This window comes from Mastomys coucha, unplaced genomic scaffold, assembly GCF_008632895.1.
Source record: "Mastomys coucha isolate ucsf_1 unplaced genomic scaffold, UCSF_Mcou_1 pScaffold22, whole genome shotgun sequence".
NCBI lineage: Eukaryota > Metazoa > Chordata > Mammalia > Rodentia > Muridae > Mastomys > Mastomys coucha.
Genome location: NW_022196905.1, coordinates 7,669,121 through 7,696,289, shown reverse-complemented (window position 1 = coordinate 7,696,289; position 27,169 = coordinate 7,669,121). Strand labels below are relative to the sequence as shown.

The following is a 27,169-nucleotide window of genomic DNA, read 5'->3' as shown; positions in this document are numbered from 1 at the left end:
CTTGAACTCAGAATCCACCTGCCTCTGCCTCCCAAGTGTTGGGCTTAAAGGTGTGTGCCACCACTGCCCTGCTTAAGTTTATCTTTTTTTTTTCTTTAAGATTTATTTATTATTGTATGCTAAGGACACTGTAGCTGTCTTTATTTTTATTTATTTATTTTTTTAGAAAGCAGGTCCTTCCTTCCTAAGTTAGTCATGCAGAGTTTACACAGACTAGTAACAATGGTAATGGAAATAATAACAAGTCCTGGCTTTTTTTTTTTATTTGTGTTTTTTAGGAACATGGGTAGTTGACATATGATGTCACCAAGGAATAAGGGGGCATCTGCCCCTGCTGCCACTTTGTAGCCCATCCTGTCTAGGTGCTGGGTGTGGTGTGGGCTCAGAGTAGACCTTCCAAGTATGGTCTAAGAAGTGACAAGCAGGGCCACACCCACCTGATGACCTCTTGCCCTGAGTGAGAGTTGGATGTGGTCTCCCACTTTGTGTAACAGACGCATCTGGGTGCCCCCACAAATAGTGACCTTCCTCTCAATCCCAAAGAAAGTCAATCAATGGCAGAAGCAGAATTAGGAGACCCAGGTGCTCAGGACCTTCTTAGGCTGTTGTCATCTGCCATGTCACTCTCAATGCCCGCTTGGGCATCTTGCTGCCTGTATTTTATTTCAGTGATGGTGAGTAATAGGGGCTCTTGCTTATTGTGAGGAATACAGCATATAAGATATGCAGGAGCCTCTCGCACTGAACCTATGTAGCTGTCTTTAGACACATCAGAAGAAAGCGTCAGATCTCATTACGAATGGCTGTGAGCCACCATGTGGTTGCTGGGATTTGAACGCAGGACCTTTGGAAGAACAGTCGGTGCTCTTACCCACTGAGCTGTCTCTCCATTCCTTAAGTTTACTTTTTAAAAGCTGATTTATTTTCATTTTTATATACACTGGTGTTCAGTCTGCGTCTCTGTCTGTGTGAGGGCGTCATATTCCCTAGAGCATAAGTTCCAGACAGGTGTGTGCTGCCGTATGATGGTGAGGATTGAATCCCAGTGCTCTTAATGTCTGAGCCATCTCTCTAGCCCCCCCCCCCGTATTTCTATTTTAATGTTTCAAATACAATGTTGGAAGATTCTTTTCTATAAAAAAATTGTATTTGTGTTATAGCTGACAATGACCTGAGCTGATCCTTCTGCCTTCATTTCTCAAGTTCTTGAATTACACATGTAAGCCACACTTGCTAAGGTTGCATGTGTATGTGTGTATGTGTGTGTACTGGATATATGTATTTATGTGGTTATGTGCATGTACACAAGTGGGTTATGGATTCTGAAAGCTATTTTGTGTGTGTGGTATATGGATATTTGTACATGTGGGAGAAGGTGGCTATGTGCATGTGCATGGAGGCAGAGGACAACATCAGGTCCTATCACTTTCCATCTAATTGTCTGAGAAAGAGTACCACTGATCCTGGAGCTCACTGGCTCACCACCAAGCTTCAGGGATCCTTCACCCACCAGCCTTTTTGTTACAGCATATGCTGTCACAATCAACTTTTTATGTGGGTGCTGGGAATCTAAACTCAGGTCTTCATGCTTGTATAGCAAGTACTGTGTGCACTGAGTCATCTTTTCTGTACATTTATACATTTTCAATACAGAAAAAGAATCATGAAGAAGCAATAGTTAATATTTTAGTGAATATGTTCTTTAAATGTTTTTTACAAAAATATATCCCAGGCTGGTCCTGAACACTATGTAGCCAAGTATGATTTTGATTTTCTGTGATCATCGTGCTTCCACATCCAGAGTACTGAGATGACATCTTCAGGGCTTAGCCACTCTGCAAGTCCGGGACCTCACAGTGGGAGCTGGGCAGAGCTGCGTGAATCCCAATGATTCCAGAAAGAAATTTGTAATGAAAAGGTGACATTGCAAGCCATGCAGACAGAGCAGATTGTGGCTGGCTGCTGAGAAGGCCTAGAGTGTCATCCCCAGTCTTCTCTGCAAACCATCTAGACTGAAGCAGTAGGCCTGAGACTTGGTTGTATTGGGCTGCAGTACAACATGGCTGCCCTGCCTGGGGACATTAAGAATCAGACTCTGCCATGGGAAGGGAAGCGTGAGCAGAAGAGGGCAAAGGCTGGAGCAAATGCTGAGCCTTGAAGTTCACTAAGAAGTGCTTTCCGGGGCTGGAGTTATGGGTCAGCAGTTAAGAGTGTATACTGTTCCTGGAGAGGACCCAAGTTTGATCCCCTAGCACTCATGTTATGCCAGCTCCAGCCTTTGGTCTTTGAGGGCACCCACACTAATGCACACATAAGTAGTTTAAAAAAGAACTAATTTGCTACATTTTGTATAGCTATGTGGTTGTATTTTAGCTTGTTCAGCAATTTAGATTTCTTGGAAAGAGGGCAGCTAGTTCATATATTTAATTTAGTAATGAATGATCTTGTTAAACACTTTCATTGACTCAATAATACCTCTTTGTAAAAATTCCTAACAACAGGATGTTGTCAAAGAAGCTGTGCATCTTGAAAGTTTCTGTTCTTCTGAGTATATAAGCATGATATGTATTATATACTGATAAAGTATAACAAGTAGATGAAGGATAGATTATAAACTTCAACCTTAATGTTTCAGTCATCAAGCATAAACTGAAAATAAATTTAGTTCTCTTATAAAATTCAATAGAATACTTATATAGATAATAAAAATGTTAGTGATAAATCTCTTGAATGGTACTGACCAGAATATTTTAAGACTAATATATAACAATTTGTAACATTTTGAAGTTTTAGGACATTATGAAACTCACCTAGTAAATACAATGTAGCTTTTGCAATAACTTTGTTTTGAAAGCACATTTTTCTAAGTCAAAGTTAGAATTATGCTCAGGTGCTGTCCTGCTGCTTACAGAAGTAGTTAGTTATACAGGATGTGTGTGGTTGTGCCTGCATATAATTTTGACACTTGGAGGTAGGAAGACATTAAATTCAAAGTTAGTTAAGACTATATAGCAAACAAGACTTTGTCTCTATAAACCAGGAAATTAAGTTATATTTTTATAAGTACTTTTGAAATTCATACACAAAAACTGTATTTAATCTTTACCACACCTTATGTGGATGTAGATAATATTTCCATGTCGATCCACATTGATTTTTCCAGGGATGCAAGGAATTCTTCTTTCTGTTTCTCTGGTTAAAAGTTTCTTACACAAACAGCATCTATAACAAAAAGAAAATGCTAAAAAAAAACACTCAAGAAAATAATTTAATGTAGCAAATAATATAGCTATATCATATAGCATACCAAGAAAAACATGTTACCGATAGAGTGTTGCTGCATTGTTTCGGGAATCTGGATTGGAGTATTCAGGATCAAACAGTCTTTCAATCTTCTTACAAAACAGTTTACTATTAAAAACAAATGACCAATAAATTAAATGTCTATATTTAGTATCTTAAAGTTAGTGGTCCCCCTCCCTCCTTCCCTCTCTTCCATTCTTTCTTCCTCCTTCCTTCCCTCCCTCCCTTCTGTTTGTGTGTGTATGTGTGTGTGTGTTACACAGTGCCAGGTGCACCTACCTACTCTAATGGTACATCAAACAAAAATCAAATAGAAATAATGAAATATGGCTAACAATTATAAGCTCCTAAGGTTTACATTGTATTTTTAAATAATGCCAGGTACAGTAGTAAGAAATAAATGGTAACTACTTATTAAGCATAACTGAGCCTCAAGTCTCCTACATGTGTCCTTCCTGTCACCATTTTCCTTTGTGTAACTTTTGTTGGTCTTAAAGGCCACATATGAATTTTGAATTCCATTCCCATTTTCAAGTATGTTCTTAGGTAGTTTCATTACTTATTATTCCCTTAAGGGTTGAATTCTTGGATAGTCTTCTTCATTATCAATTTCTCTTTCTTTTAATGGGCCATCCTAATTGCACATTAAAAAAAATCTAGTACCATCTTTAAAAAACTCCTCTCTTGAGCCCATTTACCCTAACAAACTGCTGATCTCTTTCTTTCTCTAAGCAATTATTCAGAGCAAACATCTGGACACCTCCTACACCCAGGTAGCCTGTCTCCTCCTCTGTGCATGAGCTGTGTTCCACACTGTTGTTGGTCACTTTCCCCTTGCAGAACTCACTTTGACTTTACCTTCCTTTCTATTCTACTGGTTTTCTAAAGTAGCCCCGATCGCTACTTCTCTGTCAAACCTTTAACTAATGAGTAGCCTTTGTTAACACTTTCTTGGTAACAGAAAATAAATTAGAATAGCATTTATAATAGCAATGAGAAATTAAATACCTAGGGATAAGTACGTAGAAAGTTATATTGTATTCGCTAACCATAAGATTTGGTATTATTAAGATTCTAAAACCATGGCTGGAGAGATGGTACGCATTCTCACACAGAGGATCCCAGTTCAGATGCCAGTATCTTCTCTGAGTGACTCATAAACTCCTGTAACTTGGGGCAGGGGACCTGATGCCATCTTTTGGTCTCTGTAGGCACTGGCACACAACAAGTATGCATGACACATGCACACTTTTTCAAAGATTCTAAAATCAATCCACACTGATCTACAGGTTTAGTATTAATTTCTAGTTTCAAGTGGATTGCATGTGTGTGAAAAATAGAAAATGAGCAAGCCAATTATAAAATCTGTAGGGTAATGCAAGGATTCCAAAATGATCAGGTGGCAACCTTAAGGGTAAAGCTGGAGAGTTTGGGTTACTAAATACCGAAGTTACTGTAACACTGCCTTAATTTAGACTAGATGCTACTGAGTTGCAGAGGTGGCTTAGTAGCTAAGAGTGTATACTGTTCTTACAAAGGACCTGAGTTTGGTTCTAGCACACATGCTGGACAATTTATGACAGCTGTGTCACCAGCTCCAGGGGAATCGGATGCCCCTATCTTCCACACAGGCACTTGGACTCATGTGCATCCTCCAGGCAGAGGAAGATACACAGTTAAAAATAATAAAAAGTCAATCTTTCAGAGTCAGTAGGACTAACTGCAGAATGAGTAAGTTTATATTCTGTTATGAATGAAATGGACACAGAAACAGATCTCATCCAGTCACCTGACTAGGGGTGCTGACACTGCAGTTTGCTCAATAAAGGTCTTTTAAATATATGATGTTCCATCAACTAGAAATGTATTTGAAAATGAGCCTTCACTTCCCACTTCACCCTATACAAAAAAAATTAATTCAGAGTGAAGAATAGAAACAGCAGATATCTGCCTTACCTTAGGCAGGCAAAGATTTTTTTGAACATGCCACAAAAAGTACTAAGTGGTCTTCTGCTGGAAATCTCACCGACTCGCTATTTTAAACCTCACCTATTCTTAAGTCTCTACGTTAACAACGCTGACCTCACTTAAATTCTAGATGAGCATATCTGACTGGTCACCTGCCATTCCACCTAGATATTCAAGAAGTAAACTAATTCTGTAAGACCTAGAGCTGCCTCGTGGCTTACCTCACTGCATTTTCCTCTTCCTCCTCCTCCTGCTGCTCCTCTTCTTCCTCCCAATCTTTCCTTTCTGCATTACTGGCTGCTCAAGTTGAAAACTTAGTAATTATCCCGTGTTCTCTCTTTCCTTTCACTTTCTCTTTCCCTTCACAAATCTGTCAAATCTTTTTTACCTTACATAACTGAACTCAGCAGCTGCTTCAAGGAATCTACCCTAGTCCAAACCCATCAGTTTCCACCAAACCACTACCTTTGCCTCTTGACACATCTCCTTGCTTCTCCTACCTATGCCTCATATTTTCCACAAAGCAACCAAAATCTCTTAAAAACAGATCTTAAAGCAAAACAAACAAAAACAACTCTGCTTCTGTCCAAACCTAGGATAAGGAACATTCTCTTTGCTCTGGTCTCAGTGGCTCCATGGTTATTGCAGGTCTCATATCATATCACTTTGCCCCTTACAATGATGTCTTAATCTTAACCCAGTTCATTACCACCATATGTTCATATGTTCATTATACAAAAGAGCTACCAAAATGGTTCAGCAGATAAAAGTAATTGCCACCAACCCTGATTACCTGAATTTGATCCTAGGAATCCACATTGTGGAAGGAGAAAACTGGTTCTGGTAAGAGGTTCTCTGACCTCCACATGTGCTCTGGTGTGTGAGCGCATGCATGCACACACACACACACACACACACACACATCACACATACTCACACTAAAATCAAATGTAGTAAAATAATTTTAATCATAAGATTTATCATAAACTTTTGGTTTTTTATTTAAAAGTAAAATAGAAATATATTGTTTATATATTTTAAAATAGAAATTTCACTAAAATTAAGTAGAAATATACTTAATAAAATATAATAGGTTTAAAATTAAAGTTTAAAGAATTACCTCCTAAACTTATCTTTTTTGTCTTTTAAGTCATCAATTTCATTGTGTGTAAACAGATCAGCTATGCGTGTGAGAAGGTTTGCATTGATACAGTTCATGTTGCATGGAGCAGCTACTATGGCATTCATATTTTTATGGCAATATTGAATACATTGTTCAACCTAAAAACACAAAATAAAAAATTTATTTTGAAAATAGTAACACAAATGATATTGTCAGAGTAATACCTTTCAAACAAAAGTAATGAAAAGTCTAACCCATATATACATAGCCAGTAACTGGATTTTGCCAATTTTGTTGGTGTATACTGTTAAAAAGGTAAAATTTGAAAACACACATAGCTAAATTATTCCTAATTTCTTTTACTTAAAACAATAATGTATTTTGAATGACTGTAGAAGGTATAAATCTTAATCTGCATACTACAGCTTATATTCAAGTGAGTTCTTTTTTTTTTTTACTTCATTTTTATTTTATGTACATTGGTATATTGCCTGCATGTATACCTGTGAGGATATCTTGTAATTACACAGTTGTGAGTGCTGTGACTTGAACCCAGGTCCTTGGAAGAGCAGTCAGTGCTCTTAAACCATTGGGCTGTCTCCAGCCCCTCAAATGGCTTCGCATAGTTAAACCTAGTTATTAAGTCTCATTCTTCTAGGTAAGAGAGTTAAAAGTTCACCATTTAAGTTACTTTCTCAGCTGTTTTAGCTGATCTCTCACTTCCTTTTCTAACTTGAGGTGGACTTATTTAGTGTGAGAGTAGAGAGGGTAGTCTCGTATTTCTCCAAATACTGTGCCGACAGCAGAAAAGCAATCTTTTAGGGCATAGGCTTCCAATTGCAAAGTTTAAGGACTTGGATTTTTTTTTTGCTGTACTTGCTTGAAGCCAATATAACCAGCTCCCAGAGGAGTACAAGGAACACAGTACCCAGTAAACTCCAAACAAACCAATACGCTCATCTGCCAACACAGCAAAGTAGTATCCAGCTCTAAACAGTTTTATCAGGAACAAATCCCAAATATTTATTTAAATGATAACTATAAAATGTCAACCATGAAACATATGAAACCATTTGAATTCTAAGATATTTTAGTTTTGGTTTTGTGACATCAAGTTTGACTATGTATCCCATGCTGACCAGATACTTATTAAATAAATAAAAAAATAAATACATTTAATAGAATAGCTTGAAATATATTAATAAATAATATATTATATATATAAGTATATAATAAATATAATATATATATATATTATAGTTTTATATTTGATCAGCCATTCCTAAGCAATAGATATGAGCTATGATGTAAACACAAAACTACACTGTTTAATAGCAGGATATTTGCTTTTTGTTTATTGAAGTATAAATGAAAGACACAGAATACAACATGCCTAAAAAGCCAGGCAGTGGTGGCACATGGCTTTAATCCTAGCACTTGGGAGGCAGAGACAGGCAGATTTCTGAGTTTGAGAACAGCCTGGTCTACAGAGTGAGTTCCAAAACAGCCAGGGCTACACACACACACACACACACACACACACACACACACACACACACACACCTGTCTCGAAACAAACAAACAAACACACAACAAAAAGCTTAAATATGATTTAAAGAGTAAAACAATATTGTTACAAATTAATACTCTTGAACTAACAACTATTTTGCTTTCTATACATTTAAAGGGGGGAGACATTAGGTCAATAAAGGGGCTTAGATGTTTAAAATGAATACTTACTAATGAATCCATCTTCAAGAACTCTGAAGAAATAAGGATTGAAATGACATTTCCTGGCTCTAATAAAAAGAAAGAGCATGAAATTTCCTTTTGATATTTAACTCAGTCTTCTCTTTTCATCTTAAAAGAGTATGTTACTTTAATAAAAATTGATATTCCTTGTTTATATCAGTTAACTTGGTTACAAAAGAGAGAAGAATTAATGTTAAATCATAGGATACAGAGAGACTCGGCAAACTGCTCTTGAATTAGATTCATGTTAAGTACAAAGACTGTAGCTGAAGACAACGACATGCAAAGGTCACAGTGAGAAAAGTTAAACAACGATCAGTGAGAGCATTAATTAGGGAAGTTATTTCAAAAAGGCATTCAGTGCTGGCAAATATATATTTAAATTTAAAAGACTCTGAAATGTAACAGAAAATGTACTGACAAAAAGCTGAGGTTACACCTTACTGCCACACTAAGTAGGTCTCCAGGCAAACAGATGGGGAAGAAGGCAAACCTCTCATCTCTATGAAATATATTCAAGAAGAAAAAAACCCAGCCATTTTCCATCATTCTGGTACTGATAATCATTCTAAACCCTTTGTAGCAGAACAATGGGTAAGTAATTCCAACATTTCCAAGTAAGAGTTCTAGTTCAAGGTTCTCAAGCTGGTGGGAAAGCTTCTCGGGAAATTGTTCTTGATGATACACCATCCAGTTAAGAACCAGTGGCTTTATAGGAGATTTAAGTAAGCAGCCTTGTACCTTTCTTGCTTAAGATAAAGACTGCTTCTATAAAAAATATATTTATAGCAGTGACTATTTCTTTGACTCTTATTATATGCACATGAGTATGCTGCAGTAAACAAATTTTGGGGAGTATGTGTGTGTGCGTGTGTATAATCTTACTTTTCTCACTACAGGCTACTATCCACCACCAAAGAGGTATGTGTATATACACATATATGAATATATATACACACACATATTCATGACTAGATAATCTGAAATCTGGTCTTTGGCTTGAATTTTTTAAAAAACAATTTTAAAGTGTTTAAAAAACATTTATTTTTTGTATGTGGGTATTTTGCATGTATATATGTCTGCACTTTGTACATGCAGTACCTGAGGAGTACAGAAAAGGGCACAGGATCTCCTAAAACTGGAGTTACAGATGGTTGTGAGCCACCATACTGGGAATCCAAACTACGTCCCCTGGAAGAGCAGACAATGCTCTTAATCACAGAGTCATCTATCCAGCTTGGCTGAAAAATCAACTTAATCTTAGAATTTTTATTTAAAACAGTTTTATTTAGAAATCTTTCCCACAAGTTTTGTCATTATAATATCACAAAATTTCATAAATCTTTTCATTACTGTAAGCATATCAATAGGAGATTTTGTTTACTTGTAGTGCTAAGAAGTGAATCCCAGTCCTCATGAATGCTAGGTGAGCACTCTACCACTGAGCCATACTCTCAACCTCTATTACGTGCTTGAAAATATTCTGATATTGCCTAGCACATGGATTGTATTATTTGTTATATAAATCTATGCTCATTGAAAGATTACTTATTAGTTATTCTTTTTTCAATTAATATCTTTTTAAAGATTTATTTACTGTTATATTAAGTATATAAATAACTTAATATTATTATTATTATATCTAAGTACACTATAGCTATCTTCAGATGCACCAGGAGAGGGCATCAGATCTCTTTATGGATGGTTGTGAGCTACCATTTTGTTGCTGGGATTTGAACTCATGACCTTTGGAAGAGCAGTCAGTGCTCTTAACCACTGAGCCATCTCTCCAGCCCTTCAATTAATATTCTATCATGTAAAATAATGGGTTTCACTGTGACATCTTCATATACACATGTCCCTTAACAGTTATCTTATTATCATTAAGAACACTGTTTCTCCAAAAAGACTTTATATATTTACGTTCACTTAAGAAAATACCAGTAGTGATGTATTATTTTGAAGTATACAGTTAATATGTTTGGAGTTGTTTAAAATTTATATTGAGAAAAATGTATTTTCACTATTGCTGTAGAAGAGCATCTACATAAGACTGTTAAATTGTTTTATATCAAACTTTTATAATACTTATTTTTATTGTTATAGCATTTTATAAATTTTAAGAAATAGACAAAAAAGATATTGTAGGTATTGAAGGGGGGACTTCTGGGAAGAGTAGGGGTACAAAAGGGAAACAAGAATGTGATTTAATTCTATTTACTTAAAATATGTTTTTAAATGTGAACAAATTCAGATAAATTGAAATCATGTAACTTTTCTCATCATAATGCAATAAAAGTTTTAAAAAAAACACTGTTTCTCAAATTTTTAGTTTCAGGACAATCTTTAAAAAATGGAGACTTCTAAACAGCTTGCTTATGTGGTCATATGTATCAGTATCTACCATATTAGAAGTTATGTAGCCAGGCGGTAGTGGCTCATGCCTTTAATCCCAGCACTTGGGAGGCAGAAGCAGACGGATTTCTGAGTTTGAGGCTAGCCTGGTCTACAGAGTGAGTTCCAGGACAGCCAGGGCTACACAGAGAAACCCTGTCTCAAAAAAAAAAACAAAAAACCCATCCAACCAAATAAACGAACAAACAAAAAAGAGAAATGTCTTGAAATTATGTAAGGAGAGAAATTTTTAGAAGTCAATTTTAAAATACAACAATCCTAATACTTGTAAACATATTTTTTGTGAAAAAATATCTTCAAAATGAAAAAGACAGTGAGTGGCACCGAATGACTTTTCTGTGAATCTCTTCAATGTCTAACTCAACTGACTGCAGAATTCTCATATCTGTTTCTTTTTTCTTTATTAGACAGACTCTCACTCTGTAGTCCAGACTGGCCTTTAACTCATGGCAATACTCTTGTCTCAGCATCTTATGTGCTGGAATTATAAGATGAACCACCATGTCTGGCTTCATTCATATCAGCTTCTTCTGCACTCAATTTGTGTATTGTTAAGCTAAAATGTGACAAATAGTATTTTCTTGAAGGCTGAGTGTAACAGAATCTGAATCCTATCAATAAACTTCTACTTTGCTCAGTGACTCATCTCTCACTATGAGGGAGTCATTAACCCTGTATAGAATTTCTTTTTTAGACACTGCACAATTCTCATTTGGAAAAGGCTGGCACACTAAGTTACGCATGTTCTGAATATTCAGACACTTCACTGTAAGAGGTATTTAAGTCAGTGTGTTAATAAGACTAACAGTATTTCAACAGAAAAGGCTTTGTGTATGGAGAAGCTGTCAGTAACACTGGAGCAAGTAAATTTTCCAAAACTCTAATTCTCACTTGAGAATTTGGCCTTTTATCACTAATAACACATACTATCAATTATTTTCCTTTACATGACTAGCTTATTTAGATAAAAAGTGTCCTCTTAAGCTCTTATTTCTCTTGCTTGCTCCCTCTCTCCCCTCTCTCCATGGCTGGCTTCTACTTTTCTACCTTCCCTTTCTCTCTCTCTGTTTTCTACTAAAAAGCTATAAAACCAAAAAAAAAAAAAAAAAAAAAAAAAAAAAAAAAAAAAAAAAAAAAAAAAAAAAAAAAAAAAAAAAAGAAAAAAAAGTGTCAGGGACATATCTGAATAATCATAACTTATGAAAGTTGTTTTTTTCAAGTAATCATGTTTTTCTACTTTTAAGTGCTAGCTGGTCAGCTGGTTTATCTCATAACTGTACAAATGATTTCCCTCAAGACAGTGTACTGGTATGTATCAGAAGTCCTGAGGACTACTACCAGAGTCCAAAAAGGATGTATACCCAAGGGCTGAGATTTAATAAAGTCATTTTTACTGCTTCGTCAAGAACAAGTGAACCTACATTTTTTTTCCTTTCCTTTTTTAACTATGAATGCATGGTATGGAGAAAATGAGAATACAGTTTGTAGTCCTGCTTTGATCTGAGCTACAAAGCTCAACAATCTTGCATATTTCACATTCCAAATAAATCTTGTGTAAATTTTGTTAACCTGGTAGGCCTTTTTAAGAGTCTCTAGAATCCTTTCTAGTATGTATAAAGCATCAGTTTCTGTAATATGGGCATAAATACTAATATTCAAATAAACTCCTACATCTCAGGCTGGACCTGAAACAGCCACCAGATGGCACACAAATTTCACCACAAAATAAGCAACAGATTATTATTTTTACCTAAAGCGGGAATCTCACAATCTTTGTTCTCCTTAGTGTTCCTTTTAACATATTTTATCAACCAGTTGAAAATGTGAACATCACAATGAACTGAAATGTCCACCTCTTCCCAGCGCTGGGCATCCATAGATAAATATTCAGCAAAGTACTTCATTTCTGATATCAAAAGATCTCGTGGGCAAATAAAATCTTCTTTCAAGCTTTTTGCTTCATCACATACATGGATCACCATGTTTGGCCTTCATAAGAAAATGTTACACAGAAATGAGATTGTTAGAATGTGAGAAGAAGCAAGAGCACTGACATTTAGTGGAGGTTAGACAACAAAGGGATTTGAAGACCTGGACCACAAAAGTCTATTTTACAGGGTTTGATATTCAGGATTTCTCCTTCCTTGTCTATCTGTATCTGACTGTTACTCAGATTGTGGTTAATTATAGCAAGCTATCTACTTAATAAAGAAATTAAAAAATATTGTTACTAAAGGACTAATAGTTTAGACAGCTTAAATTTTATTGTTCAAGTTTTAATTCCCATAGAGTGGGTAAATAATAGACTTTGATTCTTGTGTAATGACTAACATCTTTATACCTTTGAAAAAAGAAAAAATATCTAAAATGATTCAAATTTAAATCAAACTAAAAACCAGCACCACTTAGCTACTTTTAGCGTTAGCAAAGTTTGGGTCCAGGCATTCGTGAAATATATATTTGTTTTGTTTTGTTTTGTTTTGTTTTTGCGAGACAGGTTTTCTCTGTGTATCCCTGGCTGTCCTGGAACTCTGTAGACCAGGCTGGCCTCGAACTCAGAAATCCGCCTGCCTCTGCCTCCCAAGTGCTGGGATTAAAGGCGTGCACCACCACAGCCAGGGCATGAAATATATATTAATGAGTACAGGTTCAATAAGTTTAGATAATACATCTGAAAGTTTGGGTCCAGGCATTCATGAACTATATATTAATGAGTATGGGTTCAGTAAGTTTGGATAATCTGAAAGCTTGCTTCAAAAATTAGATGCTCCCTGAGTTTGCCTTCTTTAAAACTGATACATTTTTCTAGGTATGGCAACTCATGTGCATAGTCCTAGGCATGGGAACCTGAAGAGACAGTTAGATGGCCACGCCTTGGAAGCCAGTCTGTGTTATATAGTGAGTACCTGACCATCCTGGGCTATAGAGTGAGATCCTGTGTCAAAAATGCAAAAGTCAACTAAAAGAGAAAAAGTAGGGGTAGGGATATAGCTCAGTTGGCAAAGTACATGGAACTCAGTTCCCAGGGCCCACTTTAAAAACCACAATGCAATGACACACTTTGTAACTCCAGAGCTGGGAACATCAGGACCTGGCCACATCCAGCCTAGACAACCTGGAAAGTTCCAGGACAGAGAGAGCCTGTCTCAAAAAAAAAAAAAAAAAAAATGCACTGTCACACACATAAATAAAAGCAAAAACCCTGATGCACTGTCTTCACGTCATCAGGGAAATAGGAAGAAATTAGTACTACAAATGTAAATTACTTTGTACTTAATTCAATTTTACAAATTCCAAATACAAAAATCAGTGTTTTACATATAATTGGGATGTGAGAAAAATATTATAATAAAAACCAGCTCAACAAGATGGCTCAGTAGAAAGGATGCTTACTGCCAAGCCTGATGGCCTCAGTTTAATCCCTGGGATCCAACTGGTGGTGGGAGAAAACTGACCTCTATCAATTACTCCTAACCGCCATATTCACTATGGGGCATGTCTCAATGGCACACTCAAGGCTAGCCTGGGAAGCTGGTTAGACTCTGACTCAGCATGAATTTTAAATGGCTGCAGATGCTGCTCAGTGGCTGAGTGCTTCTCTAGCATGTACAGTACCTAGGGTCAGGCCTGCACATTAGGAAGGGAAGGCGGTTGGGGCCAGGGGTGTGGAGGAAGAAAGGTAGCTAAGTAGATGAATTCTGCCATATGTGAACTTTATAGTAATAAAGCTGTTATTATAAATCTATCAAAACTAGAGGTACAGGAAGGATCTTGTAGAGATGAGAAAAATGTTTTGTATAGTCATTAGCTGACAGTCATAGGGTGTACTGTTTGTCAAAACAAGTCATCATTTACTATGCATGCAACTTGTCCTATAAGAAATATACAGAACAATTCAAAATATCAAAAGCTGAAGCATACTGAAATACATTCTGATTTTTAAATATTTGTATAGCAATTATATTAAAATAGTTCTAAAATAAACATCTAATCTCAATAAACTTCAAGAACTAATTACTTAAAAATTTTTTCTTTGGGCATTGAGATTTACTTTCCAATGTTCTGTGTTACTAGATGTTACTTCTAATTTTTTTTAAATGCACCAATTAAGTTTTAATGAACCCCCCCAAATGTATAAATAACACAAGCAAGTAATGTGTTAGGTATTATTTTTGTTGTTCATGCATAGATGATTCTGACTCCAGTGTTTCAGCAACTGTGTAATGCAAACCCCTAAAGTATGGTAACTGATGTACATTAGCACCAACCATGTACTTTCACAGTCAGAGGTAACATCAGTATTAAATCTCATCCAACAGACAACTAGCCTCCTACCCTTCAGATTCTCCAGCCTCTTCTCCAGCATTACGAGCAGTACAGTTTTCACTTTCTGAAGAGCAATTCCTTGTGGTAGCTATACTATGTCTTCCTTAAATACAGAAACAGACACATACAAAAAGAGGGGGATGGGTTAGCATTTCTAGCTGAGAATGAGTTTTACTTATGGCATGGTAACATGGTAAATGCAGTTTCCAAGGCAGTTAAGGTGGTATTGTCAGGTGGCACTTCTTGCTTTAATGTTAATATTTTAAAGGCAAATGGTAGAAACACAGGAAGTGAATCATAAACTGCTAATGGTATAGTGAACATTTTCTAGAGACTGTGGTGTAGTATTCCAAACTAAGTTGAGGGTTCAAAAGCACAGCACAGCATCTTCTTCCTGCAGTAAATTTCTACTTCAATATTCTCAAAACTGGTGAAATGAAATTAACTCATTCTGTGGGTTTCTAAAGCCTGTGATGTCCAAACGTAATCCCAGAAAACATCTCTTCAACCTTGTCACTGTCACTGGAATTTCTGTCAAGTGCAAAAGACTGGCTGTAAGGAAAAGGTGATGTAAGAGATGAATGGGGTTCTCTACTGGTTTTGCTTTGTTTTGAAACAGTCTGGCCTGGTAGCATATTCCTATAACCCCAGCAGCTGGGAAGCAGTGGTAGGTACATCTCCTTGAGTTCTAGAACAGCTTGATTTACATAGTAAGTAGGGGACAGCTAAGGCTACATTGAGAGATCCTATCTCAAAACAAACAAACAAACAAAATAAAATTTTAAAGTGACTATGGTGGTACATGTTTTTTTCTTAGCACTCAAGATCATCTTCAGCTACATAACAGGTTTGAGGCCAGCCTGGGCTACATGCTGGTATACACACACACACACACACACACACACACACACACACACACGCGTAAAAGTAAAAAACAGGTCTGAGTGCAGCTGGACTTACAAACTGACTCTGATTTAGTTCTGGGAGAAGAAAAGTCTCCTATTCTTTTAGGTGGAAAAATACAAATAAACAATGAGCAAAGGAGAGAAAATGAAATATAAATAAGCATAAGCTGGGTGTGGTCACACAAGCACCTCTTAGTACTTGGGAGAAAGGAGGCAGGAAACCCTACGTTCAAGGTCATTCTTCTCAACTAGTGAGTTAAAGTGATGCATGACACCCTTTCCCAAAAAAACAAAATTACAGCAAATAAACAATATGTGAAAAACTTGGATGACAAACTGAAGTAAATGATTTTGGTGTGGTTAAAATTTAGTTATGGAAATATTACTTAATCTATATATTTAAAGTTAAGGTTTTTGAAAAACAACAAAGACAATAGGAAATTTTAACATTCACAAAGATAAAATACTAACAGTTTTTTTGTTTTTTTTTTTTGGTGTTTTTCGAGACAGGATTTCTCTGTATAGCCCTGGCTGTCCTGGAACTCACTCTGTAAACCAGGCTGGCCTCCAACTCAGAAATCTGCCTGCCTCTACCTCCCAAGTGCTGGGATTAAAGGCGTGCGCCACCATTGCCGGGCTATACTAACAGATTTTTACACAAATGTTTGAATTAGTCTTTAAACAAAGAAAGGAAGGTTGACTTGAACTTACAAAATGTAGAATTTTTATAAGGACAAGTACTACCTTATAACCTTACCTGCTTTAGAAACTGTATCTTGATCAACAGCAGTCTCTTGAAAATCTCCTTGTGTGTCCAGAAGTGAAGATTTAATGTAAGTAGCTAAAGTTTCAACAGGACCCTCTCCAGTAGCCATTAAAGGGTTATACTGGTTATCAACAGGTGAACTCCCGCAGCTCTTTAGCTCATCAAACCTTTTCACACACTGCAATGATATAAAATGGCAAAAGTGGAGGTTAGATAAACACAAAACAAAACAACAATAACAACCAAACAACCAACCAAACAAAACCATTTTGTATAAAAATGCAACACTGGTACTTTCTGTGCTAATCAAAAAATTTAGAAAGCACATAGTGGCCAGGCAGTAGTGGCGCATGTATTTAATCCCAGCACTTGGGAGGCAGAGACAGGTGGATTTCTGAGTTCAAGGCCAGCCTGGTCTACAGAGTGAGTTCCAGGACAGCCAGGGCTATACAGAGAAACCCTGTCTCGAAAAACAAAACAATACAAAACAACAACAAAAAAACCAAACCAAACCAAAAAAAAGCACATAATAATTTTATACAAGCTTACTGTCTTAATATAGTTATTATCCTTGAGTAATACTATAAGAGCAACCATTAAGTAATCATGAATGATAATCTTCAGTCAATAAAATTTAATGATATATTGTTGAGTGACCTAATAGGAGAGAAGATGTATTTATTCATAGTTTTGAATAATCACCTTCAATATCATTAAGGTTACATAATTATATATAAAGCAAAGTAAAAATAATGGAAAAAGATATTTTTTTTACTTCTATTTTAACATACTTCACTTTTAAATTATTTTACATTTATTTAAGTTAAAATGTGCAAGTATTTTGCCTGCATTTATGTCTGTGCACCATGTAAATGCCTCATGCCCCAAGAAGCCAGGAGAGGGTGCTGCATCCCTGGCAGTGGGATCAGAGGTGGTTCTGAGCCTCTGTATGAGTGTTATAATTGAACCATGAACGATCTCTCCAGTACCTAAAGATACTCTTCTATATTTTTTTGTTGGGGGAACATGAACAAAATTTGTATATTTTAAAATGCGAAATTCTGCAACTTAATTTTTTCTTCTTTAAAAGTCAGAGTAGAAGTTGTTTTTTAAAATGTGTAAATTCGGGGCAAGAGAGATAGCTAAATGGTTAAGATCACTGGGTGCTCTTTCAAAAAACCTAGGTTCAATTCCCATAATCCACAGAGCAGCTCACAATCATCTGTTAATTCCAGTTCCAGAGCCTCCAAGGGCACCAGGTACCTGGTGCACACACACACACGCAGACAAAACATCCCAGACATAAAAATATTTAAATAAATGAAGTAAAAAATACTTAACTCAAAGGAATCAAGTACATATGCTCTTGAAGAAGAGTAAAGATTATCTTTATCAGTCATATTTTCCTTTGGTACGCATCTGTTATCAGTTGATAATATTAGTACAAAAAATACTTGGCTTTTATTTTTGTATTATGTTTCCATAAGGAATAATATCTAATTCTGTCATCATCTAAGTATTAACCAGGCCTGACCTTGCTTAGCTTTGGAGGTCAAATGAGAGTAGGTATGTTCTGAGTGGTATGGCCATAGAATTCACCCTATCCTGGGATTAGGAACTAAGCCCAATGTCTGATGACAGTACTAGCTGAGACACTAAGCAATTCCCCTAACCCTAATAAAACCTAACTCAACTTTCAATGGAAAGCCAATCCAGGAGGAGCTGGCTTGTTTAACACTATGTTTTCTTTTCTTCTACTGCATATCTCAGGCTGTTGTTGCACTGAGGACTGATTCCAGGGCCTCAGATACACTAGGGAAGTACTCTACCTATGAAGATGCCACAGCTGCCAAGGAGGCCACAGAAGGAAGCAAAACTGACGGAAACAAAACTATCTCGGACTAGACCATGCCTAATGGTGAAGATAGCATTGCAGGTCACAGGGGAGGCCACAGGGTTTCCTAGAAGGCAGGGGTGACAGGCTACAAAGAAAGAAGTCTGACTCTCGCCCCTCACCCATTCTGTCCTTGTCTACCCTCTTCCATTTGAAACAAATGTTTTCACTGTCACCCATTAGATGGCAGAGCCATTTCAAGACAGTGGTCCTGTGGTCTACTTGGAGTCCATCTAGGTAACATGTTAACACAGATCTACCCTGCTAGGTTTGACTTGATATTCATATATACTTTTTAAGGTGATAAATGATAGAGATGGTTTTCTTGTTACGTTTTAAGTTCATATTTGAATTCTATTTCATCTCATGTACAAAGCCATTTTTACACAAATAGTTTTTATAGGTTTTTGTCTGTGTCTGGACTATAAAAGATGGAATGTTTTACCATGATTTTTATTTCAGTGACATTAAGACAAATTAGAAGTCCTAAACTCAAGAAATAAGACAGAACAAGAAAACCCAACACTGAGAGTAAATAAGTAAAAATGAAACCATCAGTGGAATTATTGGATACTGTAATTCCAGTACTCTAGAGGCTGAGGCAGGAGGATCTTTACGAGTTCCAGGCCAGCCTAGACTACACAGTGAGTTCCAGGTATAGTGGCGCACTCTTACAATCCCAACATTTTGGAAGTTAAGGCAGAAGATACTTCAGCCTGAGTTATGTTGTAAATTTCACATAAAAACCCCACGAAAATCAGGGGCTGGAGAGATAGCTTAGTGGTTAAGAGTGCTGGCTGCTCTTCCATAGGATTCAGGTTCAATTCCCAGCACCCATATGGCAACTCACCACTGTCTGTAAGTCCAGTTCTAGGGGAGTCTGACACCCTCACACTAATGCACATAAAATAGAATTAAATAAGTTATATTAAAAAATCCACCAAAACCAAAGCATAACAAATACTGAAGTTTCTAAATCTCAAATAGTATCCATGAGTGTATTACAAGACTCTATGTTTTTCCTATAAGAATTCTTAAATTTAAAGTTTGATTCTGAGTATAAAATTAAAAAAGTCGGGCTGGCGAGATGGCTCAGCGGATAAGAGCACTGACTGTTCTTCCAAAGGTCCTGAGTTTGGATCCCAACAACCACATGGTGGCTCACAACCACCTGTAATGAGATCTGATGCCCTTTCTGGTGTATCTGAACACAGCTACAGTGAATTACACTGGAGCGAGCAGAGCCGAGCGCGGAGCGAGCGGGGTGGCAGAAGTCCTGAGTTCAGTTCCCAGCAGCCACATCTATGATAGCTCACGGCCATCTGTACAGCTATAGTGTACTCATACACATAAAATAAAATAAATAAAAGTAAAAAAAAAACCCAAACTTTAAAATTAATAAATTCAATTGTATTATCAGGATAAGCAGCCTATTGTATTTCAGAGAGCACTGTTTGCTTTTCTCCTTATAATTTAATTTATACCAAGAAATAATTTGAATGTTCATTACAACAGGATGATGGTGATGCATGCCTCTAATCCCAGAGCTAGGGAGGCAGAGGCAGGTAGATCTGAGTTCAAGGCCAGCCTATGTTCTTATCTTATTTGTTTGTTTGTTCATAAAAATTTATTTATTTATTTATTTATTTACTTACTGAGACACGGTTTCTCTGTTTAGCCCTGGCTATCCTGGAACGTGCTCTTTAGACCAGGCTGGCCTCAAACTTCTGAGTGCTAAGATTATATTAATGTTCCAAAGGATATAATGCCCCCTTCTGGTCTCCTTTAGCACTATATGAATGTGGTGCACAGAAATCAATGAAGTCAAAACACTCATACACAAAATAAAATAGATATAATGTTTTCACTTAGATGTTTCTTTCGATCTCACGGGGCTTGGGGGTGGGCATCTATGTTTTAGAAGGGATCCAGGGACTGTTACTCACCTCTTTGGGCGTTAATCCAGGCACAAGCCTTGCCACAGTTTCCCAGTTGATCGTCTGAGGGATTCCAATCAATGGATAAAGGATCATATCCAATACCATTTGGTTATTATTATTCAGGAAATTATTGTTTTCTGAATATCCACGACTCATCTTTTAGAGCTAGAAATAGGGAAAGCACATAGTATTATTACATCTGAAATTCAAGATGTTTCCAGAATATTGTGAACTAGTTATAGTCCATTCCTAAAAGTTACCTGCCACTATATAAAGAAAAAAATAAGACTGATGTAAAGCAAACACCAAATACTCATCTAAAATCTCTTCAAACATAAAAGCTTTGAATATTATGACTTGAAAGATAGGTGCATTTAAGAATGGACAGATGAATTAAATATGCAGTAAAAAGGCAGAATCTTCTGTTTCTTTGTTTGTTAAAAGGTAAAATCTTAGTGGCAAACTCCAGGTGACAGGCATTTGGGTTTTTATTACAAAACAAAACAAAACAAACAAAACAAAGCAAAAAAGAAAAAACCCAAAAAACAAACAAACAAAAAACCCCTTTGTCTCTGCTATATGTTAATTTTTTTCCAAATAAAATGTTCAGGAAAAGTTGAGTATACTTTATTTTCCTAAAAAGCCACTAAGCATGCAGTTTATACACCAACTATTCACAGATAATATAATCAAACCATGAAGAACTAAGCTTGCTGAAAGTATTACAATTTCATTTTGGTCCTAAGTAATTCCCTCTTCTCTTTTCCTTGAGTGAATGTTCATGGCACAAATAATACACCATGGCTGAGCATACTGAACTTGTAGACATAATAAAATAAAATAGCCTAGCAACTTAACATAGCAGTTAATATACCATGGTTATTATAATGATGTCAATCTATTATAGTGCTCTTATTTTTGTATGTTTGAAACAACTTCTCTCTGGAAAGTTCTTTTTCAGCACTGTCTTCTGAAGCAATGTGAAACTGACCTGACTGATCTGGCAGAAAACCTAAGAGCCAAAATGAAGGCAGCCATGGAAAGGCGGAGGAGCATGATCACTATGAGAGCATAGCTTGTCCGGATTTTATAAGGAAACGGGTTTGGAGGAGTTAAGTAATTTGCACAATGCCATAGATCTAATAAGATGCAGAGTAAGGGTTCACATTTCAATCTATGTTCTCTCCATTCTCTAAGGAGAAGTAGAGAGGTGGAGATAGTGGTCTAGTTTGGAAAAGACAGACTCTAACAGACTAGAAAGCCAGTTATGTTTCAATGACACAACTCTGAAAGCTTTAGCCCATGAAGTGGGCTGGGAAGATTATAAAAAGAAAGAAAAGAAAAAGAAACTACCCATCCAAAGCTAAAATATTTCAGGAAGCTCTTTATGTCAATGGGTTTAAGACATACTACTTTATCCACACATTTACAAATACTCCATTATATGTCAGGCACTGCAGCTGAAGTTGGAGCACAGAATTATAGAAGAAAACACTGGTAAAGGTTTATGGCTAGTCATGTTTTTATAGTTTAGCTGTCATTAGTTTCTAGCTTAGGAATACCAGGTGAAGATATGAGCTGCTCTGTGGAAAAGTGTGGCATAATGAAGGGCAAAGATGACTAACCGACCAAGAGCAGTGTGCCTGGAGTCTGAAGGTCTGGTTTGAGTTTTATCATCATCACAAGCCACATTAAAAGCCTATGGCAGCCGGGCGGTGGTGGCGCACGCCTTTAATCCCAGCACTTGGGAGGCAGAGGCAGGCGGATCTCTGAGTTCGAGGCCAGCCTGGTCTACAGAGTGAGTTCCAGGACAGCCAGGGCTAAACAGAGAAACCCTGTCTCAAAAAATATAAAAAAAAAAAAAAAAAAAAAAAAAAAAAAAAAAGCCTATGGCAGACAGTACAGAGAGAACAAAAAGGAAGGTTCTCTGAAGATAATAAAAGCACTTCTCAAGTGAGACATGATATGTAAAGACAAAAGATACGTCCTAGGATTGTGACATTTAAAATACCACACTGAGTAGAAATGTAGAAGCAGTCATTAGCACTAGGTGGTTGTTTATATAAACACTGACACAGGACATCAAATCGCAGCTAAAACAACACAATCCTATGTGTCTGCACAAACATTAAAAAGCAACAGTTAAGAGCACTTGATGCTATCACACAGGACCTGGGTTTGGGTCCCAGCAACCAAGTGGCTTCTTACAACTGTCTGCGACTCCAGTTACAGGGCTATAGTGCCCCCTTCTGGCGTTCATGGGCACCAGACATATATATGGTGCATACAGATACATGCAAGCAACACACAGGTATACATAAATATAAATAAAATAAAAATGAATAAATCTAAAACACAAAAGAAACACAAAAACCATGAAGCATTGTAAAGTCATATCTTTCTGAGATGTACCTTACTGAAGGCCCAGCACAGTGTCCAAGTTACAAGTACAGAAGTCAAAACTGTCCAACTTTGTATTTTGGTTCTACCATTAAGATATTCTGTGTCTCAATTTCCTCATCTGCAAAACAAAGGTCAGACCGTAGGTGCTCTGTCTTCCTGTGACCTTCGATGTGGAGAGTCGCCTGATACAGTGTGAGGACCGGAGGTCTGAGATTCTTAAACAGATTCATAAAGATAACAAAACACAGCATGAAGTTTGCTGCCAATAAAAGGAATTAAACAGGCTATGAATACTTACCAAGCTTCACCATTTCTAGCAGTATACTCTTGGGCTTGTTATAAGGAAAATAACTACTTTTAAGATTATTGAGAGAATTAAATAATACCATAAAGTACCCAGCACAGTGTCTGGCATGCAAAATGTGCACCTAAATTTATTATGGCAATTGTTTTTCCGTGTCCTATTTTGGCTGTTACTGTCACAAATTTTTTTCAAGAATTTGTTGAATCCCTTAGAAAGCACCTGCCCAGAACAGAATTTCACTTTTATCCACTTAGGGTAGCTCTTGCTTTGTAGCCCAGGCTGGCTTTTAACTCATGATCCTCCTGCCTCAGAGCACAGGGATTACAGGTGTGTCTGGCACACTCAGCACTCAGGCTGTGCTTTTTATCTTTGATTCCTCAAAAGAATGACCAGCAAAACAGATAGTGTCAAAAAATGTTTGCTGACTTAATAAAGTCTCAAAGCCTTAAAGAAACAATGTATCTTTTGGAACCCACTCCAAGCTGAAGATCCACAATTTATATGAATATTTAAGTACACTATACAAAAATAAATGTGGAATCTTAATTTTCAGTGAACAAAATGTTGTTCTCTACTCACATGGTTAATGTGTGCATCCTTTTTTCCTAAGGACAAATGATTCGGAAAGGGGTGTTTAATTATAATTTGTTTGGACCTTAGGAGACATTTAGGATGGGAATGGAGATGTGTGAGGCCCTGGGTTTGACAATCAGCACTGGAAAAGAGAAAAGGCAAGAAAACAGTTTAAAGTAGAATTCAAGACAAAGACTCTTAGTGTGCTGCTTTTATATTTTAACTTCCAGAAAATTTAATTAAAATTTATTTTCTGGCTTTGGTGGTGGCACAGTGTACTCTACAAATGAGCTAAGTCCCCAGCACTTAAAATTATAAGAAAGTTGTCTTCATCAAATTCTTTTTTATTTTTTTTTTTATTTTTTTTATTTTTTATTTTTTATTTTTTTGAGACAGGGTTTCTCTGTGTAGCCCTGGCTGTCCTGGAACTTACTCTGTAGACCAGGCTGTCCTCAAACTCAGAAATCCACCTGCCTCTGCCTCCCAAGTGCTGGGATTAAAGGCGTGTGTCACCACTGCCTGGCTCAAATTCTTAAAAACTTGTATATTTCAAATATAATACTCATCTATTCATGTTTATGGGTGATTTAAGTAACTTGGGAGTGAATTTTTTTCTGTTGATACAACTGAACTTTTCCAATCACAGAAAAAAAACTACTGTGTATTCTAGTTAAACTGATCTATGAGAACGTTTCTTTTAGGGTCTGAATAACATACAGTCTTAGAACAGCTGGCACATGCATCTCATTTTGGAGAAAGGTATACATTTATAAAAAACTATGACCAAAAGAAAATATCCAAAATTCAAAGTTATCATCTCATGCATGATACCATATTTTAAAAGCGTTTAAGAAATAACATATTTGGTAAATAACATCAAAATCCAAAAATTCTGTTGTTTAACATATTACACCTTTAAAGAACATAACCTATTTCCTTATTTTGGCTTATTCATATGGACAATCATCTGCTTCTCATTTTTCAATGAAAAGGGGGCTCTTGGTTTTTTCCTAGGCAGAGGCAGGAGTGGAAGGAGGGGGGGGGTCACTGGGACAGGTGGAAGGCCTCTGGCACAGCAGAGGGAGGCTGTTAGTCCTGATCTACAACAGACTTCCTGAGTCTCATCCACCCAAGTGACCCAGGAGGCAGGCTCTGAATCTGCAGGACGGGGACATCACTGCCCACCCGGGTAAGTAGTCCTTCCAAGCCCGGGTCCGAGGCTCTCTGCACGGCGCGTCCTCGGGACCCGGGTTCCGCGGCGTGGGCGCCGACTCGAGGCGCGGGCTGGAGAGGATCAGACAAAGGCTTCGGAAAGCAGCCTGGCGGGGACCGCGAGGGCCGGAGTCAGGCGGCCGAAGCTGGGCTCGGTCGCCCGGAGCGCAGGCGAGAGAGGCGGCGGGACGGGGCGGCAGGCTGCGCCCGGGCGTCCACGGGCTTCCGGGCAGCGGGGCCACGCACGGTCCGCCCGCCTGCCCGCCAGCCAGGCCGGCCCGCCGGGATGGGCAGCGGCGCTCCCGGCCCTCGCCCCACTTCCAGCTCCCGGGTGGGTGCCCCAGCCTCTCAGCGTCTCTCTCACCTCCACAGGGTCGGCCCTCACCGCGCCGGTGTCACCTGCAGCGGCCGGCACCGCCCGCGCTCGCGCCCAGAACGGCACGACCCGGCGCACACGCCAGGCGGGGGCAGCCTCCCGAGCCGCGGCCGCACCCGCCTGCGCCCGGTAGCCAGCCGGCCGCCCTGCACAAGCGACGAGGGGCGGGGCCCTGCCGACGCGGTCCGGCCAATCGCAAGCTAGCGCCGCAGCAGAACATCCAATGAGCGACGAGCTCCTGCGAGTGGGCGGGTGCGGGCGGTGCCAGAGCGCAGCCGGTCGCTTCCCAGAGCCTGCTCTTCACCCTGCCCTCTCTGGTTCTTCCTTCCTCTCAGGCTTGTCGCAGTGCAGCGTCCCCACCCTCTCAGCGTCTTGTCTCTTAGCAACTAGATCTTCAGCGCTTGATCTTAAACAGCTAAAGCAGAGTGCACGAGAAGGGATAGGGAGGTCGAATTAAAAGAATAGAGTAAATCTTTCCCTGTCAGTCATTTTGCTATAAGCTGTTTAGGTACAGCTGAAAAATTATATGCTCTGATAGGGCGTTGGCTGGCAGTTAGAAACATACTGTAAGCTGAAAAGCTGGTTACTTCTCAGATATAGTGTGGAAAATGACATCAGTGTTAAACTTGGAAGGCTGATTGATGTTCAGTCTTAGAGCACTGACGGAAGTGGATTAGAGGCCAGAATGTGAGTTTACGTTAGCAATCATTCCTTGGTTTTGGCAAGATTCAACTAAAACAGTGTCCACTAATAAACCTGTTTGCAAGCAGAGAGAGAGAGAGAGAGAGAGAGAGAGAGAGAGAGAGAGAGAGAGAGAGAGAGAGAGAGAGAGAGAGAGAGAGAGAGAGAGAGAGAGAGAAGCTGTATATCAAAAGGAATATAAATAAGTGTTAAGGTTATGGTTTCAATCAAATCTTCATTTCTTTTTTGTTTCCCAGAGGAAGCTGAATTTTTTTTTTCTTTCTCTCCAATCGCTTTATCTCCCAAGGCTTTCCTCCGTCCACTCAAATGGATCTCTTCGCCCCCCCCCCCCACTTTGGCAAGGTTGTCTCAATGTGCAGGTAGAGTCCAAATTGGGCCCAAGGAATGAGGCTTCCACAGTTGGTAATGGGCCTCAGGCTTCACCGAAGCTCTGAGCAGCAAGCACAGTAAGAGGAGCACGGGGATCATTTCACAGACTCGGGCTTCCTGCTGGGAACTAAAGGTCCCTGTCTTGCTCTTAGGCGAACACGTGTTAGCATTCAGCTTGAACGTCAGTGGCTGCACATCTAGCTTTTGACCTCCAAGTCATCTGCAGCAGGTAAGCCACAGTTCCTAGTTTATGAATGCTTCATGACACCCAGGATTTTGTAACCAGACTTGTGAAGGGCTCATTTGTCAAGTTAATGCAATGAAGTAAAGGAAGCCTACCGTCTATGGAACATTTAAAAATATATGCCAGGTGTGCATATGTTATCTACCTTAATCATCATGGTAACACTATGAGGTTTATACAGTTATTCTTTCTTTTTTAAATAGTAAAATAAAATATAAGATAAAATAAAAATTAACACACCAGAATTGGACAAACAGAAGAAAAAGAGACAAGAAAAAGCACAAGAAACAGAGACCCCCTTGTTCACACACAGCAATCCCATAAAAACACTAAACCGGAAGCCATAATATATGTGCAGAGGGCAGGCTGCAGCCCTGTGCATGCTGCTTCAGGCTCGGCAAGTTCTTGCATGCTTTGGTCATGTTAGTTTAGAGGGCCTTGTTTTCTTGATGTCCTCCATCCCCTCTGGTGCTTACACTCTTTCCTCTTCCATGGGTGCCCTGCCCTCTGAGGGGAGGGATTTGATGGAGATACACCATTTAGGGTTGAGTGTTCCCAGGTTGGCCTCTCTCCCTCCCTCCCTCCCTCCCTCCC

The 27,169-nt window shown here is 38.2% G+C and overlaps 1 protein-coding gene and 1 long non-coding RNA gene across 8 annotated transcripts in view; one reads left to right on the top strand and one right to left on the bottom strand.

Moving 5' to 3' along the window:
* Positions 1 to 25,430, bottom strand: part of Kiaa1841 (KIAA1841 ortholog) — a 64,490-nt gene extending 39,060 nt beyond the window's left edge. The window contains exons 1-11 of one of the 7 annotated variants that reach the window (XM_031342930.1): positions 25,249 to 25,430; positions 23,679 to 23,814; positions 22,805 to 23,010; positions 20,399 to 20,557; positions 16,550 to 16,736; positions 14,897 to 14,990; positions 12,312 to 12,550; positions 8,135 to 8,193; positions 6,392 to 6,552; positions 3,325 to 3,411; positions 3,112 to 3,222 (exon numbers count right to left, since the gene is read on the bottom strand). In XM_031342930.1, the coding sequence (XP_031198790.1) occupies positions 3,112 to 3,222; positions 3,325 to 3,411; positions 6,392 to 6,552; positions 8,135 to 8,193; positions 12,312 to 12,550; positions 14,897 to 14,990; positions 16,550 to 16,736; positions 20,399 to 20,548 (1,088 nt within the window). In that variant the 5' untranslated portion in view covers positions 20,549 to 20,557; positions 22,805 to 23,010; positions 23,679 to 23,814; positions 25,249 to 25,430. Of the gene's footprint in view, positions 1 to 3,111; positions 3,223 to 3,324; positions 3,412 to 6,391; positions 6,553 to 8,134; positions 8,194 to 12,311; positions 12,551 to 14,896; positions 14,991 to 16,549; positions 16,737 to 20,398; positions 20,558 to 22,804; positions 23,011 to 23,678; positions 23,815 to 24,857; positions 24,983 to 25,248 lie in introns of those variants that run through there. The other 6 variants (XM_031342934.1, XM_031342932.1, XM_031342931.1 and 3 more) reach the window with 6 other exon arrangements.
* On the top strand, positions 8,819 to 18,657 carry LOC116071435. The gene is made up of 3 exons (XR_004110893.1): positions 8,819 to 8,871; positions 13,371 to 13,459; positions 18,329 to 18,657. It is a non-coding gene; the product is annotated as an uncharacterized LOC116071435 (long non-coding RNA).
* Positions 25,431 to 27,169: the final 1,739 nt, after the last annotated feature.